General features: G+C 40.7%; 1 protein-coding gene across 4 annotated transcripts in view; it reads left to right on the forward strand.

The window, feature by feature from the left end:
* RALGAPA2 (Ral GTPase activating protein catalytic subunit alpha 2) overlaps positions 1 to 13,864 on the forward strand; it is a 604,731-nt gene that overhangs the window by 381,356 nt on the left and 209,511 nt on the right. For 3 of the 4 annotated variants that reach the window (XM_073628145.1, XM_073628148.1, XM_073628149.1), the window contains one exon: positions 12,214 to 12,341. In XM_073628145.1, the coding sequence (XP_073484246.1) occupies positions 12,214 to 12,341 (128 nt within the window). Of the gene's footprint in view, positions 1 to 12,213; positions 12,356 to 13,864 lie in introns of all 4 variants that reach the window. The other variant, XM_073628147.1, reaches the window with a different exon arrangement.

Consider the following 13,864-nt stretch of genomic DNA (forward strand, 5'->3'; position numbering starts at 1 on the left):
TACGTTAACCCATTTTTTTTAATGTATAAATTATTCTTATAACTTATATTTTAGGCAAAATCTTAGTATATGTAATGGAACCCTTATATATAAAAAGCATGCAAACCCATTACTGGGTAATAAAATAGATGCAGACATTTCCAGGGCAAGTGCGGCTGACCTTCTGTTCACCAGCAACTGACCCCAGTGTGAATAGAAGAGGGAGATGTCTGTTGTTTGGCCCCATTGCCTGGTATTTAAATTGCATTCCCTAATCAAATGAAAAGGCTGTCCTCTATCAAGTTACAACATCCATGGCAACATTTGGCTTTTATATAACATAATGTTAGTCTCTTTTTGTTTGCTTTTAGAAGGGAGACCTGGAACTGCGCTCATTTTGTATAAATTGCTCCATCGTATGTCCTGATAGCCATTAGGCTTGTGCGGCAGAAAATCCCCAATCAGATTTATTTCCATTTCAAATATAGATTTCCCTGTTTAGAAAACAGAACAGATCTGCATGTTTTCACTTAATTAAGCAATATAATTATCACAGCCCGTGAACGGGCTTCGCTCAACAAAGCTCCAGAGGAAGACAATGGAAAGTCTGTTAGAATGAAAGCATTCCACGCGTCACAGATGTATAAGGGTATTCTAAACAATGAGGTGAAAAGCTGCCTGCCATAGCGGACAAAGAGCAGCATGCATACTCTCCACACGGCACATACCGCCAGGGACAGAGTCCGTCCTCCCTGGGACCCAGATGCCTCGTTATGTAGCAGCTAGTCATCAGAGATTAATTCTCAACCATTTGGTACAATAATTTATCCATTCCCCGGTGTTTAAACCAGTGGCATTGGTTGTGGACTGCAGGTCTTTGTATTCAGAAGCTTAAGCTAACCTCATCTAGTTTGTTTTCATAGAGTGTGTATTTTTTCCTAATGTGCTTATCCTAGTTTGCTAAGATTTTTTTTTATATGGGGACATTATAACTGTGCAAAGAATAAATTCAGTTGAATTAGAAAGCAGGGTTTTGCTTTAAAACTACACATATCATTAAATATGGCTGGCTGTATAATATTTTTTAAGTATTGGCAATGGTAGAGAAGCTGAAACCCCATCCTTTAAAGTGGTTCTGAAGGCTGAAGATTTTTTACCTTAGTGCATTCTTTGCATTAAGGTAGAAAACCTAAGTGCCGCTCCCACCCCCCATACTTACCTGAGCCTGATCCCAGTCCAGTGCTATGCACAAGAACAGCAGCTCTCTCCACTCTCTTCCTCCTCAGAGGCTCATAGACAGCAGTGGGAGCCATTGGCTCCTGTCAATAACAGCCAATGAGGAGAGGGCCGGGTTGAGCCACGCTTTGTCAGTGGAGCCTACATAGCAAGCGGCTTGCTATGGTTGCCACTCTGCAGGGGGGAGGAGCCAGGAGTTCCGGCAGAGGACCTGAGAAGAGGAGGATCAGGGCTGCTTTGTGCAAAACCATTTTTTATTAAGGAAAAAAGGGGGAATATTAGGGACTTTCAGGAAGCCATGATCTGGTAAGATCATGTATTTCCATCCCTAGGGACTTTAGATGATATAATGGCCTGGTGAGGTCATGGATATCCATCCCATTTATATTAAAAGAAAAAGTATATATACATATACAGAAGATGTAGGTCTTTGTGTGAAGCATATGGCAGCAAAAGGGTAATTGGGTGAATAAAAGGAATTTTATTAAGCATATATTGTACATACATATTACCAGGTAGCATAGATAAATAACATACATAAGGTAATAGAACCAATGAGCACAGTTCATGGTACATAAACTGGTGACAACAAAAGTATGCAAAAAACAAGGTAATAACTATAAATAGATACTAAAATGATAGTTTTATATAGTAGAAATATTTAAAATTCCCAGGTTCACCACGACATATGAGTGTATAGCAATGTTTGAAAGGATATGACCTGCAGGACCTATGGCCTCACTGAGCCTGTTGGGGTACAAAATATATAATAACTTGAAATTCTCGATAAAACAGGTAGATACACGGCAATTAGTAGCTCTACGCGTTTCGTGGCTACAGCCACTCGTCCACAGCAGGCACGTGTGGTTTCTATAAAAAATATTAACATAAAAAAAAGCAAAAGAAATTGTGAATTGTAAAGACAAGGTTAGGGGTAGAATACAGAACCACCATAACCCGGGCTTACTTACTAAGATTGGGCATGTTGAAGGTGCAGTGGCAAGGCCCTGCAAGCAGTCCGGAAAGCAACTCCACACCGGGAGCTGAGGTGGGCAGCCCCGCGGGTCTGGGAGGGGAGGTACTCATGGCAGGCACGACAACTGAGGACATTCTAGAAGTGAGGGGACAATAGTGATCAAGGGGGGTAAGGGGGACAAAGGGGGGGGGGGGAAACCATTTATTAAAAAAAAAAATGAGTTTACATTAAAAAAATGAGTACATGTATATTTAAGTACAACAGGTGCAAGTATCTCAATCTGACTTGTTATCAACCTCTCTTAATCCCTTACCTAGCAGACTGGGGAAAAGTGGAACCAGCACTTAGAGCCAATCAGATGTCCTAAGAGGTCAGCAAAGGGATAAGCTTAGCCATGTGCTGCAACTCCTTTTCTGTCCAATCACTGGCTAGGGATGAGGAAGTGACCAGACTGTTTTATTTAAATGCAGTTGAAACAGGAAAGGCCTGGTAGGGCTGTGTAAATCTTAAGACAGGAGAACACAGTGATTACTGCTGTAATAGCCGCTAACAATAATCACATGTAAAATCCAACAGGCTAGTTGTACCCAATTGATCAATCGTTCGATCAACTTGGGTACATTCAGCCTGCCCATACATGGTTCGAATCTCGGCTGGTCCCTGCTGAAATGTATTCAGCTACACATTTTTGTAAAAAAAAATCCCAATAAGCGTATATTGATTGATGTGCGCAAAAGTTAAAGCGTCTACAAACTAAAAGATATTTTTATTTATGTTTACTAGTAATGGCGATCAGCGACTTATAGCAGGACTGCGATATTGCAGCGGTCATTCTGGCACCAGCTGACACTTTTTGGGGACCAGTGATACTAATACAATGATCAGTGCTGAAAATATATGCACTTTCACTGTACCAATGACACTGGCTGGGAAGGGGTTAACATCAGGGGCAATTAAAGCGTTAACTGTGTGCCTAACTTGTGTTTTACTAAACCGTGGGAGGTGCTTTTACTAGGGGAAGACATGGATCCTAGTCCTCGTTTTGCAGAAACACTGGATCGGTGTCTTCCCTCCTGTCAGAACAGCAATCTTCCTTGTTTACATAGGCAGACTGCTCCTTGGTCTGCTTCTCTGCTCGATAATCGGCAGGTGCCAGCAGACATTGAGTCCTTGGTACCTGTTGCCTACCCAGAGGAGCCGGATCATGTGTATATATATGTGATCTGATGCAGTAAAACTGCTATAGGACGGACCATAAGGGGTTAAAATATAGCTTCACCTTTAAAGCAAACAAAAGAATAAATACACGTTTTTTGCAGGTAAAAAAATTACCATTTACTAGTTTTTTTTTGGAGCCTGGAGCCATGCAGGTCTCCTGCAGACTGTTGGTGTGAGCTTGCTGTACATACATGGTACGGACAGACAGTCTCACACTGACAGGAAGACTCAATGAACTACCACAAAGCTCAACAGTGCCATGGTAGTTTATTGAGAATTACAAGGGTAGTTGTAGTTCATCCATTCACAGAACTCTGTGAATAAATAATGCGGCCATCTCGTTTCAAAAAGTGACAGCTAGTACAGGGAACGTCTCCCCGTGCTGCTGTCACAGCGGCTGCAGGATCGGGAACATGTTACATGTTCCACCCTGAAAACGGGTGGAACATGTAACATGTTCCCGAAGATGAACTTATCCTTTAAGCTCACCTTTTCTAAAAAAAAAAAAAAAAAATTGCCTCTGCAAAGGGCCCCAACAAATATGAAAAGGTCTTGCTGCTTTATACAGTGTTGATTATATTGTTATACCTGTATGCCATTTGGGCTCACCTGGAAGCTTGTCTGAAAAACTCCCAATTAGCAATCCCTTCTTCCTGCCTTATTATTAGGAGATGAAACAGTTGATTTTCTCTCCTGTATTGTTGAAAGTGAGCATCCCAACAGTTTTCACGTCCTAGCAACAAGGCAGGACCGGGGGATTGCTAACTTGTTTTAGTATCTACTTGGGTCCCCTGACTGCATAGGCTATTTTTTTTTATGATCAACATAACTGAACCTTGTATCTCCGTTCTGAAAGATAGATCATGTCAGGCAATAAGAAGTGTTCAGATAGTGATCAGCTAGGCTTCTTTACCCCTTGTTCAATCAAGCTGCACGCATGCAATGTGGCTCTTCTAGGGCCATGTGTAACTGGAAATGCTTTAAATTCTTGTGCACAGAAGTAGATTGTTTCAGCTGAACCGAAACCATCTGCATTATTTCAGCTTTATAGAGGAACACTTTTTTTTTTTTTCTTTTTTTTTTTCTTTTTTTTTTTTTTGTTGAGTAAGGCAAGATCCCAACAAATTAGTATTTCATCTGTGAGTAAAAAATATTCTCAACTTCCCTGCTGTGAGTTGAACTTCTAATGCATTGTGGTGTCATTAGCCCCCTAGTGGTCTCTCCATAGGAATACACAAAAAATACACTCTATTGTGATCTAAGAAGTGCTACTTACAGCACAGTTCTTGCCATACAATGGGTGGTGTCATGGACAGCTGTAAACAACCTTCAGGAGAACAAATGCAGGTCCACTCCAACAGCACAAAAAAAATTTAAAAAACAGTAGAGAGCAGCTTCCACTGCATGTAGGGGCAGGGTTTTGAGCCATACAAATAATTCCTTGATATCCCACTGGCCATCTATGCTTTGTACTAATGCATGTGTGAGGTTAATATGTGTACAATACAGTCTGTGTAATTGCCTTGAGATGGAAGGGCTTGAAGGAATACAAAATAACAGCACAGCAGTCATAGTCTGCCATACATTGGTTTATGTCTCAGGTGCTTAGTTGATGCATTCTGGCTCTACAGTGAGTGCTACACTCAGGTTTTCTGATCTTAGTATTACATGATCTTTTTTCCAAGGATTTGGGAAGAAGAATGTTTTATTTAGTGGGGGGGGGGGGCAATTTTTGTTACCGTGCTGCAAGGACGAGCAAATGCAGCTGCACTGCCATCTTTTTATTTTTGCATATTTATGTAGTTGGCCCAATTTGTACTTATATACAGTATGTGTTCTATTTTCACTCAGGATGGGGAATGTGGGTTTTGGGCTTACCCTGAAGTCTAGGGGGAGGATGTGTGGCCATCAGATTTTTTTTCCTCTTTAGGAGAGCCCTCCACCTAAAAGTTGTTGGTCAGCTTCAGCTGATCATGAGGAGAGGGGTCTGCCAGGCCTTTTGGCTATGTGGAATTGAATGTGCCTTACCCCTGTCAGAAGCTTTGCGCCCTAGAGGCCAAGGTGGGACCCTTCCTCTTCGTGAGGGGACCAAAGACACAACTAAGTGAAATTTTTGTGTTTGTTTACATGCACTTTTTTTGGTTCACTTACTGGTGTTTTGTTTTATACACCTTCTTTATTTCCACCTAGGGATCCTACCAGTAATACACTTCCTGTCTTAGGGTGTCTCCACTTCACTAGAGGTGCAATGGAGACCCCTTTGGAAAGCAGCACTATCACTCTGTGGAGAGGATTGTGTTAGAATTTCTAGCAAATTCAAATGGTCCTGGCTCGCAAATTAAAACCAAACTCCAACTAACACTTTCAAAGCAGTTATAACAACAGATTTCTTTTTTTCCTTTTTTGATAAAGGTTTTTCACAAATTAATAAAAGCTGACCATTTTAAGCACCCCTATCAGTGTTGATAGGTTTATCTCAAGCCTCTGAGTGCCGCTTTTGCTGGACAGCTTGGTCTGTTAACCGCTTCCCGACCGCCTCACGCAGATATAAGGGCACGTACAGGCAGATTAACGTACCTGTATGTTGCCCTTTAAGAGGCGGCGGGCGTGCGTGTGCCTGCCGGGAGCTCCATGAGTGTGATCTTGGGTCCCACGGACTCAGTGTCCGCGGGGATACCCGTGATCGTCTCACGGAGAGGAAGAACGGGGAAATGCTAATGTAAACAAGCATTTTCCCGTTCTGCCTAATGACACTGTCACTAATCACAGCTCCCTGTAATCGGGAGCGGTGATCAGTGTAGTGTCCCACATAGCCCATCCCCCCACAGTTAGAATCACTCCCTAGGACACACTTAACCCCTACAGCGCCACCTAGTGCTTAACCCCTTCACTGCCAGTCACATTTACACAGTAATCAATGCATTTTTAATCGCACTGATCGCTGTATAAATGTGAATGGTCCCAAAATAGCGCCAAAAGTGTCCGATGTGTCCGCCATAATGTCGCAGTCACGATAAAAATAGCTGATCACCGCCATTACTAGTAAAATTAAAAAAATTAATAAAAATGCCATAAAACTATCCCCTATTTTGTAGACACTATAACTTTTGCGCAAACCAATCAATAAACGCTTATTGCAATTTTTTTTACCAAAAATAGGTAGAAGAATACGTATCGGCCTAAACTGAGGGAAAAAATTTTTTTTTTGTTTTTTTTTTATATATTTTTTGGGGATATTTATTATAGCAAAAAGTAAAAAATAATGCGTTTTTTTTCAAAATTGTCGCTATTTTTTTGTTTATAGCGCAAAAAATAAAAACTGCAGAGGTGATCAAATACTACCAAAAGAAAGCTCTATTTGTGGGAAAAAAGGGTGTCAATTTTGTTTGGGAGCCACATCACACGACTGTGCAATTGTCAGTTAAAGCGACACAGTGCCGAATCGCAAAAAGTGCTCTGGTCTTTGACCAGCCAAGTGGTCTGGGGCTTAAGTGGTTAAAGGAAGTTGACAAATAACATCCTTACTGACTGGATCACCAGGTGAAAATAAAGGGAAAAAGGTCTACAAAATAAGAAAACTAATGTAGCCACCACACCTAAGAAATAAAGTGGTTGTAAAGCCTTAGAATGCATTAAGGTGAAAAACTTGTGCTACAGCGACCCCCCCCTTCTTCTTACCTGAGCCCGATCCAATCCAGCGATGTGCACGAGCGCAGCGGCTCCAGCCGCTGTCTCTCTCCTCATTGGACAGATTAATAGCAGGAGCCATTGGCTCCCCCGCTGTCAATAAAATCCTGTGACACGGATGCAGGGAACACCCAGTAAAGAGGAGAAGCCTGGTACACCAGTGGGGGATCCCAGAAGAAGAGGATTGGGACTGCTCTGTAAAAGCATTGCACAGAGCATGTAAGTATAGACATTTGTTATTTTCATACAAAAAACCCTTTACAACCACTTTAATAAGCTGCATTATTCATGTTGTTGTTTTGGGGTTTAATTCCGCTCAAACTAAAATATCACCTGAACTATTGGCCAGATACTTCCCTTACTGATCAGATACTTCCCTAAGTGTTGGTGCTGATTTAAACCATTCTGGATGCAGGGAGTGACAATATGTAGTGGTGTTGATATCGTTCATTGTCTGCTACCCCTCTCTGCCACTCTCCCAACTAATTAAATTTAAAATACTAACAATAACTTACAAAGCCATTCACAACTCGGCCCCCAGCGACATCATCAGCCTATTCTCAAAATACATAATCTTCATTCTACCAAAGACCTCCTGCTCTCTAGCTCCTTTGTCACCTCCTCCCATGCTAGTCTCCAGGACTTCTCCTGAGCCTCTCCCATCCTCTGGCATTCCCTACCCCAGTCTTGCCCAACTATCTCCTACTCGTTCCACTTTTAGGCGATTCCTGAAACTCATCTCTTCAGAGAAGCCTATCCAACTCCCACCTAACAACTGTGCTTTTATTTTTTCCATCAGCTTATCCTCCACAGTTATTACCTTTTGTATCACTTGACCCTCCCTTTTAGATTGTAAGCTGTAACTAGCAGGGCCCTCTGATTGCTCATGTATTAAGTTGTATTGCAACTGAACTATCTGCCCTCACGTTGTAAAGCGCTGCACAAACTCTTGGCACTATATAAATCCTGTAAAATAATAATACCTCTGTTTCTGAAGCTCCTAGGTCCCAGTGACTAGGTTTTCTACTCTCCTGATCACTGGGACTTAACTTTATTTTTATATGTGTTTATACTTATTATGGTTTTCTTATAGTTTCTGTTAAACATATTGCCCTTGTTTAGGTAAATTATTTACTTATGATTTGATTTGAAGAGGATACCAGGTTTATACTATTTCATGTGTTTGGTGTTTTTCTATGTATTAATATCTTTCAATAAATTGTGTTCTTGTTATGGTTTACTGTACTTTTCATATTACTGTTGCAACCCTGAACTATACTGATGCATAAGCCTAATAGTTTGTGAATAAAGGTTTCGTAGTGTATAACGTATTACAATTAATGCTCAAATCAGTTTTTCATTGCCACATTGTTACCTTATGTGGTTTTTGTCTTTCATTTTCTGATTTTCAGGTTCTGAACTATGCTTACCTAAAGGCATGCATTTAGCTTTTTAAGTGGTGTTTTAATAATTCAAAAAGCATGTGTTCCTTGTCTTACAATGCTGCTCACTAAATCCATCGTCCCTCCGCGTCCGAGCTGGCTCTGGTCAGTTCTGACTGATCTGCACACATAAGAAAAGGGGAACAGATGGTGTAAATCTGGTGTCAGACCTGACCGTTTTCTCCCTAGAGGACCTAAGTGAGCCTATCAAAGTGCTAGAGTGGAGGCAGAGGCTGCATTCTGTCTCTTGTGGAGAAGCTGCTCAATCTGTCCTGCTGAGCTCTTAAGGACAGTAGGCAGTTGTGATTGGGGCGATCAATATTCTGTGTTTTTTTTTATATAGGATCCTTTTTGTTTGCTTTATTTCCCTCTTTCTAGCTAACTCTAAAGATGCTTGTTAGACATGTTCCTGCCACCACTACAGATGTATAATGTAGCTTACAAAATGAATACTGATTTGCAAAGTGAATTTTTTTCAGCTAAAGTGCAGAAGCACTTGAGCTATTCTCATATAGTCCTCATCTTTACTGTTCACGCTACTTAGCCTTAGCTTAATATACAGATCAGCTATTCAGCCTGTCAGTATTCAGAACGGTTTGTGACCCTTCTGTCAAATGTCACTAATCTCTGTATGGGCAGTCACAGTTTCTCTGCTGGAACAGAAATGAGCACAGCAGCTTATGAATAACTAAAACATGTTTTTTCTACGAAAATCTGTTTGGCGCGCCTGCTATTTTGTGTTATTTTCTAGAAGTGTTTATTTTAAATATTGATATTTATTTAATCTAGAATCCTGCATGCAAAATGACAACAAAGGATATCATTTTGAAATGCTCCTAATATGGTGGCTGACATGGGGAAATATGGCAACTTTTAACTTTATATATCAGGATTTACGTTAAAGTAACTTTGTGTCATTTCTATAAGCTTCGTATTTTTTTATTTTTGCAAAATGTTGACATATGCAGGCTAGATTAGCTGCTGCAATTACTATTCCTGACTACTATTTTTTTTTTTTTACTTATACAGTATATTTGTCTTTCCAGAGTGTGTGTGTGTGTGTGTGTGTATATATATATATATATATATATATATATATATATATATATATATACATTTTTTTTTTTTAAATAATATCTGTAGATTTGCCACTAGACGCTAGATATATTCGCTTTTACAATCCCACGTCATTCCTTCCTGATTAACAACTGTTGATAGAAAATTTTTGCCACACAGACACTTGTCTGGGAGTCGGCTACCTCAGATTTGCATTATGAGAAGCAGCAGTAAAGCAGAGGCATTTTGCGGTACTGCAAACAAAGCACAGCCTGAGTACATAATGTGAAAATATGGCTGCCTACATGTCAATACAAAACTCCAAATTGCACATACAATCAAAGTTTTTAAAGAGATCAAAACATAGTCACATTATTAATATATATTATGCGAAACTTGGTTACATGTACAGTATAGAGCTGGGCGATTTTCTCAAAAAAAAAAAAATCTGCGATTTAAAAAAAAAAAAACTCGATTCACGTTTCGAATCGAGTTTTTTTTTTTTTTTTTTGGACACTGCGCTGGTCCTGAGAAGCTGCGGGCAGGAGTTTTCAGGCGAGGCCGCAACTTCGGCCTAGTCCGCGGCGTCCGGCCTCGTAGACTAGGCTGAAGCCGCGGCCTCGCCTGAAAACTCCTGCCCACAGCTCCTCAGGAGCGGCGCAATGTCAACGGCAGTCCTGGTGAAAAAAAAAAAATCTAAAAAAATCGATTTGCTTAAATTTTGAATCGATTTGACCTCTCAACTGGATTCAAGATTCAAATCGATTTTTTCCCCAGCCCTAGTACAGTATATATAAAAAAAAATCATTAATATACCTTGCCTCCAAAGCTGAACTCTCCTGTCCACCATCCCCACCCCTACTGTCTAGATCTAAAGCTACACGGAGAGAGTTATTTTATTTAGCCTGCTAACAGTGCAGATGGACAAATCCCCCCCCCCCCCCTCCAGGCCATTATATTCCGATAGCCAAAGCCACTGGATGTCACAATACCCGAGTATTGCCTGCATCTGATTGGATGTTCGGCCAATGATTTTCCAACAGGCTCTTTCAACGAAAGTCAGTTGAACACTCAACTTTTGTCAAATGGAAGAGTGCCAGCAGGGCCATACACTGCTTGAATGTCTGCCAGGCTGGCAGGAATGAGCTGAAATTTGTGCATTGTTTAGCTTTATGCTCATTTAGTCTTGGTGGTGTAAAGCAGGAGAGTACAAAACCTATTACTTGCTCCTGCAGACATCTTTTCTGCTGGGTTCCAAGAAGAATGAGCTGTCCTTTGAACTTTTTCCTCTTCCCTGGTTGTGCAGCCGTTTACTCACTGACATCATCACATAAAATGCAGAACAAGCAATCCTGCATTGTATGTGAGGATGTCAAGGTACCACCTACATGTCAGTATTCCTCTTCTTTAACCCCCCACCCTCTTTCCCCATAATTAACGAGCAATAGATCCTTACCATACGGAAGGGGGCACTCAAAAGTTGTTTTAAAAGGCTGACTGAAGTTTATTTTTAAAGCAATATTAAAGGTTCATGTTTTTTTATTATTATTAAAATAACAAACATGGTATACTTACCTGCTGTGTGCAATGGTTTTGTACAAAGTAGCCCCGATCCTCTTCTTCTGGAGTCCCCCACTGGCGCACCAGGCTCTTCCTCTTCGGTAAGTGCCCTCATGGAAAGCCGCTATCGAGCCACCGTTTGCATCTATTGACACAGAGCGGATGGCTCGGCCTCGCTCGCTCAACACAGCAATTGATTGACAGCAGCAGGAGCCAATGCTCCCGCTGCTATCAATCTGCCCAGGGAGAAGGGAAATAGTGGCAACATAGCTGGATTGGGTCGGGCTCAGGTAAGTATAAGGTGGGGGGGATTTTGCAGCACAGAATATTTTTCACATTGAAAAATCCAGGTGAAAACCACTTTAATATATGTTCAGTTTGTAAGTAAATGGCACCATCTTATCTTTGATTCAGGCACCTTGTTCCAATGCCTGCAACCTAGTTGCTGCTCTCTCCATGGTTGTTCCCCTTAGTCTGTGGATGGGTCATCTCTCTGGTGTGCACAGCCCCTGGGTTGAACTCCTATTCTGTGAGTTTGTGTTGACCTTGGATTGATTGAGTTGACTACCATTTTGAGATTGACACCCCACCAGCAACATCAAACGCCTGATGAAGTGAGCTTTGCTTCACTGAGATTATGATGTTATCCATCTTGCGGAGCTTTCTTACAATTATAATTTGTACTTTAACATAAAGAAATAAGTAACTGTGTGTTGTAGAACAATTCTATGTGATATTTGGCCTTATATTGGTGCACATTTATTGGTGCACATTTTTGTTTTTAACATTTTATTGGATATTTGTAATAAAGAATTAGATTTTTTTATACTTTATATGTTTAATTTGGTTTTTGACCTCCATAAAATCCCAGGCACAAATATTTTTGGCACTTCTTTGTAATTGTAAATACATGCAACTTCCATGCCTAGCAAAACTGAAATATCGAGAAATTGGCAATAATGCAATGAATGATGAAACCTAGAACAAGAAACAAACATTTTGTCCATGACAACCTATCAAGCAATATATTTACATACATTATGTATTTGTTTTTTATAGGTGCCATTTTTTGGTCCCCTTTTTGACGGCGCTATTGTAACAGAGAAGCTCCTACCCACACTTGTATGTGCAACCTGCATCAATGCCAGCAGAGCAGTGAAGTCCCTTATCCCTCTTTACCAGAGCTTGTATCCTTTTTATGGTAATGTACAAACACAGTTTTTCACTTCCATTTGGTAAGCCTTTGTGTATTTTTTTCCCACTCCTAGAGAAGTACAGCAGCTGGTATGTTATATTTGTTTAAGCCTCGGTTCACATTGGAGCGATTTGTCATGTGATTTGAGAGATCAAATCGCATGACAAGTCGCAGCCTATTGTAGGCAATGACACTGTTCCAATTGGTGCGACAACGATTTTGCGGCGCCACACCGATTTGCAAAAGTAGTTCCTGCACTATTTTTGCCGATTTCAGGTGCAACTTCAATATACATCTGTGCATGAAGCCACACAGATGTCTAGCACCTGAAATCGCGCTGACCTTGCTACTTTGAAATTGCGCTACTTCAAGAGAAGTGGTCGCTATTTCAAAGTAGCATCAATGTGAACCAGGGCTAAATGAGGGAAAAAAGAAACAATAAAATGAATAAAAATGCTGTGTTCAGGAGGGACTTACAGAAAATGATGCAGGGAATGATCATTACTAGTTGGTCATTTGCATCACAAGTGTCAGTATGTTTGCACATTCCACAAGTCCCATGATCCTTTGCAAGCCTTGGCAATATAAGGGATCGGGATTAAAATGTTGAATATTTATACACAAATCTGTGTTTTCTTGTATTTTGAATGACTATAAAGGATTTAATTGTATCTACCGGTATATTCCTTTATGTCCACCAGATACACACATTTCTGACAAATTGACATACATTTTTAAAGCACTTTTTCACAGTGTAAAGAAGGAACTGCGTGTCACTGAATATTTAAGAAATAAAGCTGGTTTTCTTTCATTTTTGTTTGTAAAGTCCATTCACAAACTCCAAAACACTTACTACTGCTATAACAGTCCAAAGCTCAGGAGGCCCCTTGCTGGCACTGGCATCTTGTCCTCGGCTTCTTACAGGTGTCCATCTTCAGCCATCTTGATTGGCTGGTTCAGGATGACAGCACTCCCACACATGCCTAGGAGTGCAGTCATTACGGAATGTAAACTAAGCTGCACGTACACAGCTCAGTGTACATTCTACAGAGTACTGTGAGCAGGCAGGCAAGTTTAGTTTATTGCAGAAGAGACATTGCATGCCTTGTCTGCAATAAGAAGCCTGCCTGCTTCCAGATTTTTTCTTTTTAGACTTTAGTTCCACTTTGCAATAAATCTGTGGTCAGGCTTCAAACATTCAGATTTTACACATTTTTTTATAAACTTTAAAATGAGCTAACTTCTGTAGCTCCTTTAATATTTAGAATACCAAGGATTTGTCCTACGTGTAATGGCCACCAAAGGGTTATAACAAGCTTGCAACAAAAATAGTGGCGTCCGTTCCCTGAAATATCTACACTTCACTGAGTTCTCCACTCTAAACACTTCTAGGTTCATGTCTGTCATATCCTGGCCAGCTTGTCCTTGATCTTATGTAGGACAGTGCAGGGGAGGGTCAGGGGTCTAACAGACCCAAATTGTAAAGAGTACTTGTCACTCTACGTTATTGCTTTT

This window comes from Aquarana catesbeiana, linkage group LG04 (genome assembly GCF_042186555.1).
Source record: "Aquarana catesbeiana isolate 2022-GZ linkage group LG04, ASM4218655v1, whole genome shotgun sequence".
Classification (NCBI taxonomy): domain Eukaryota; kingdom Metazoa; phylum Chordata; class Amphibia; order Anura; family Ranidae; genus Aquarana; species Aquarana catesbeiana.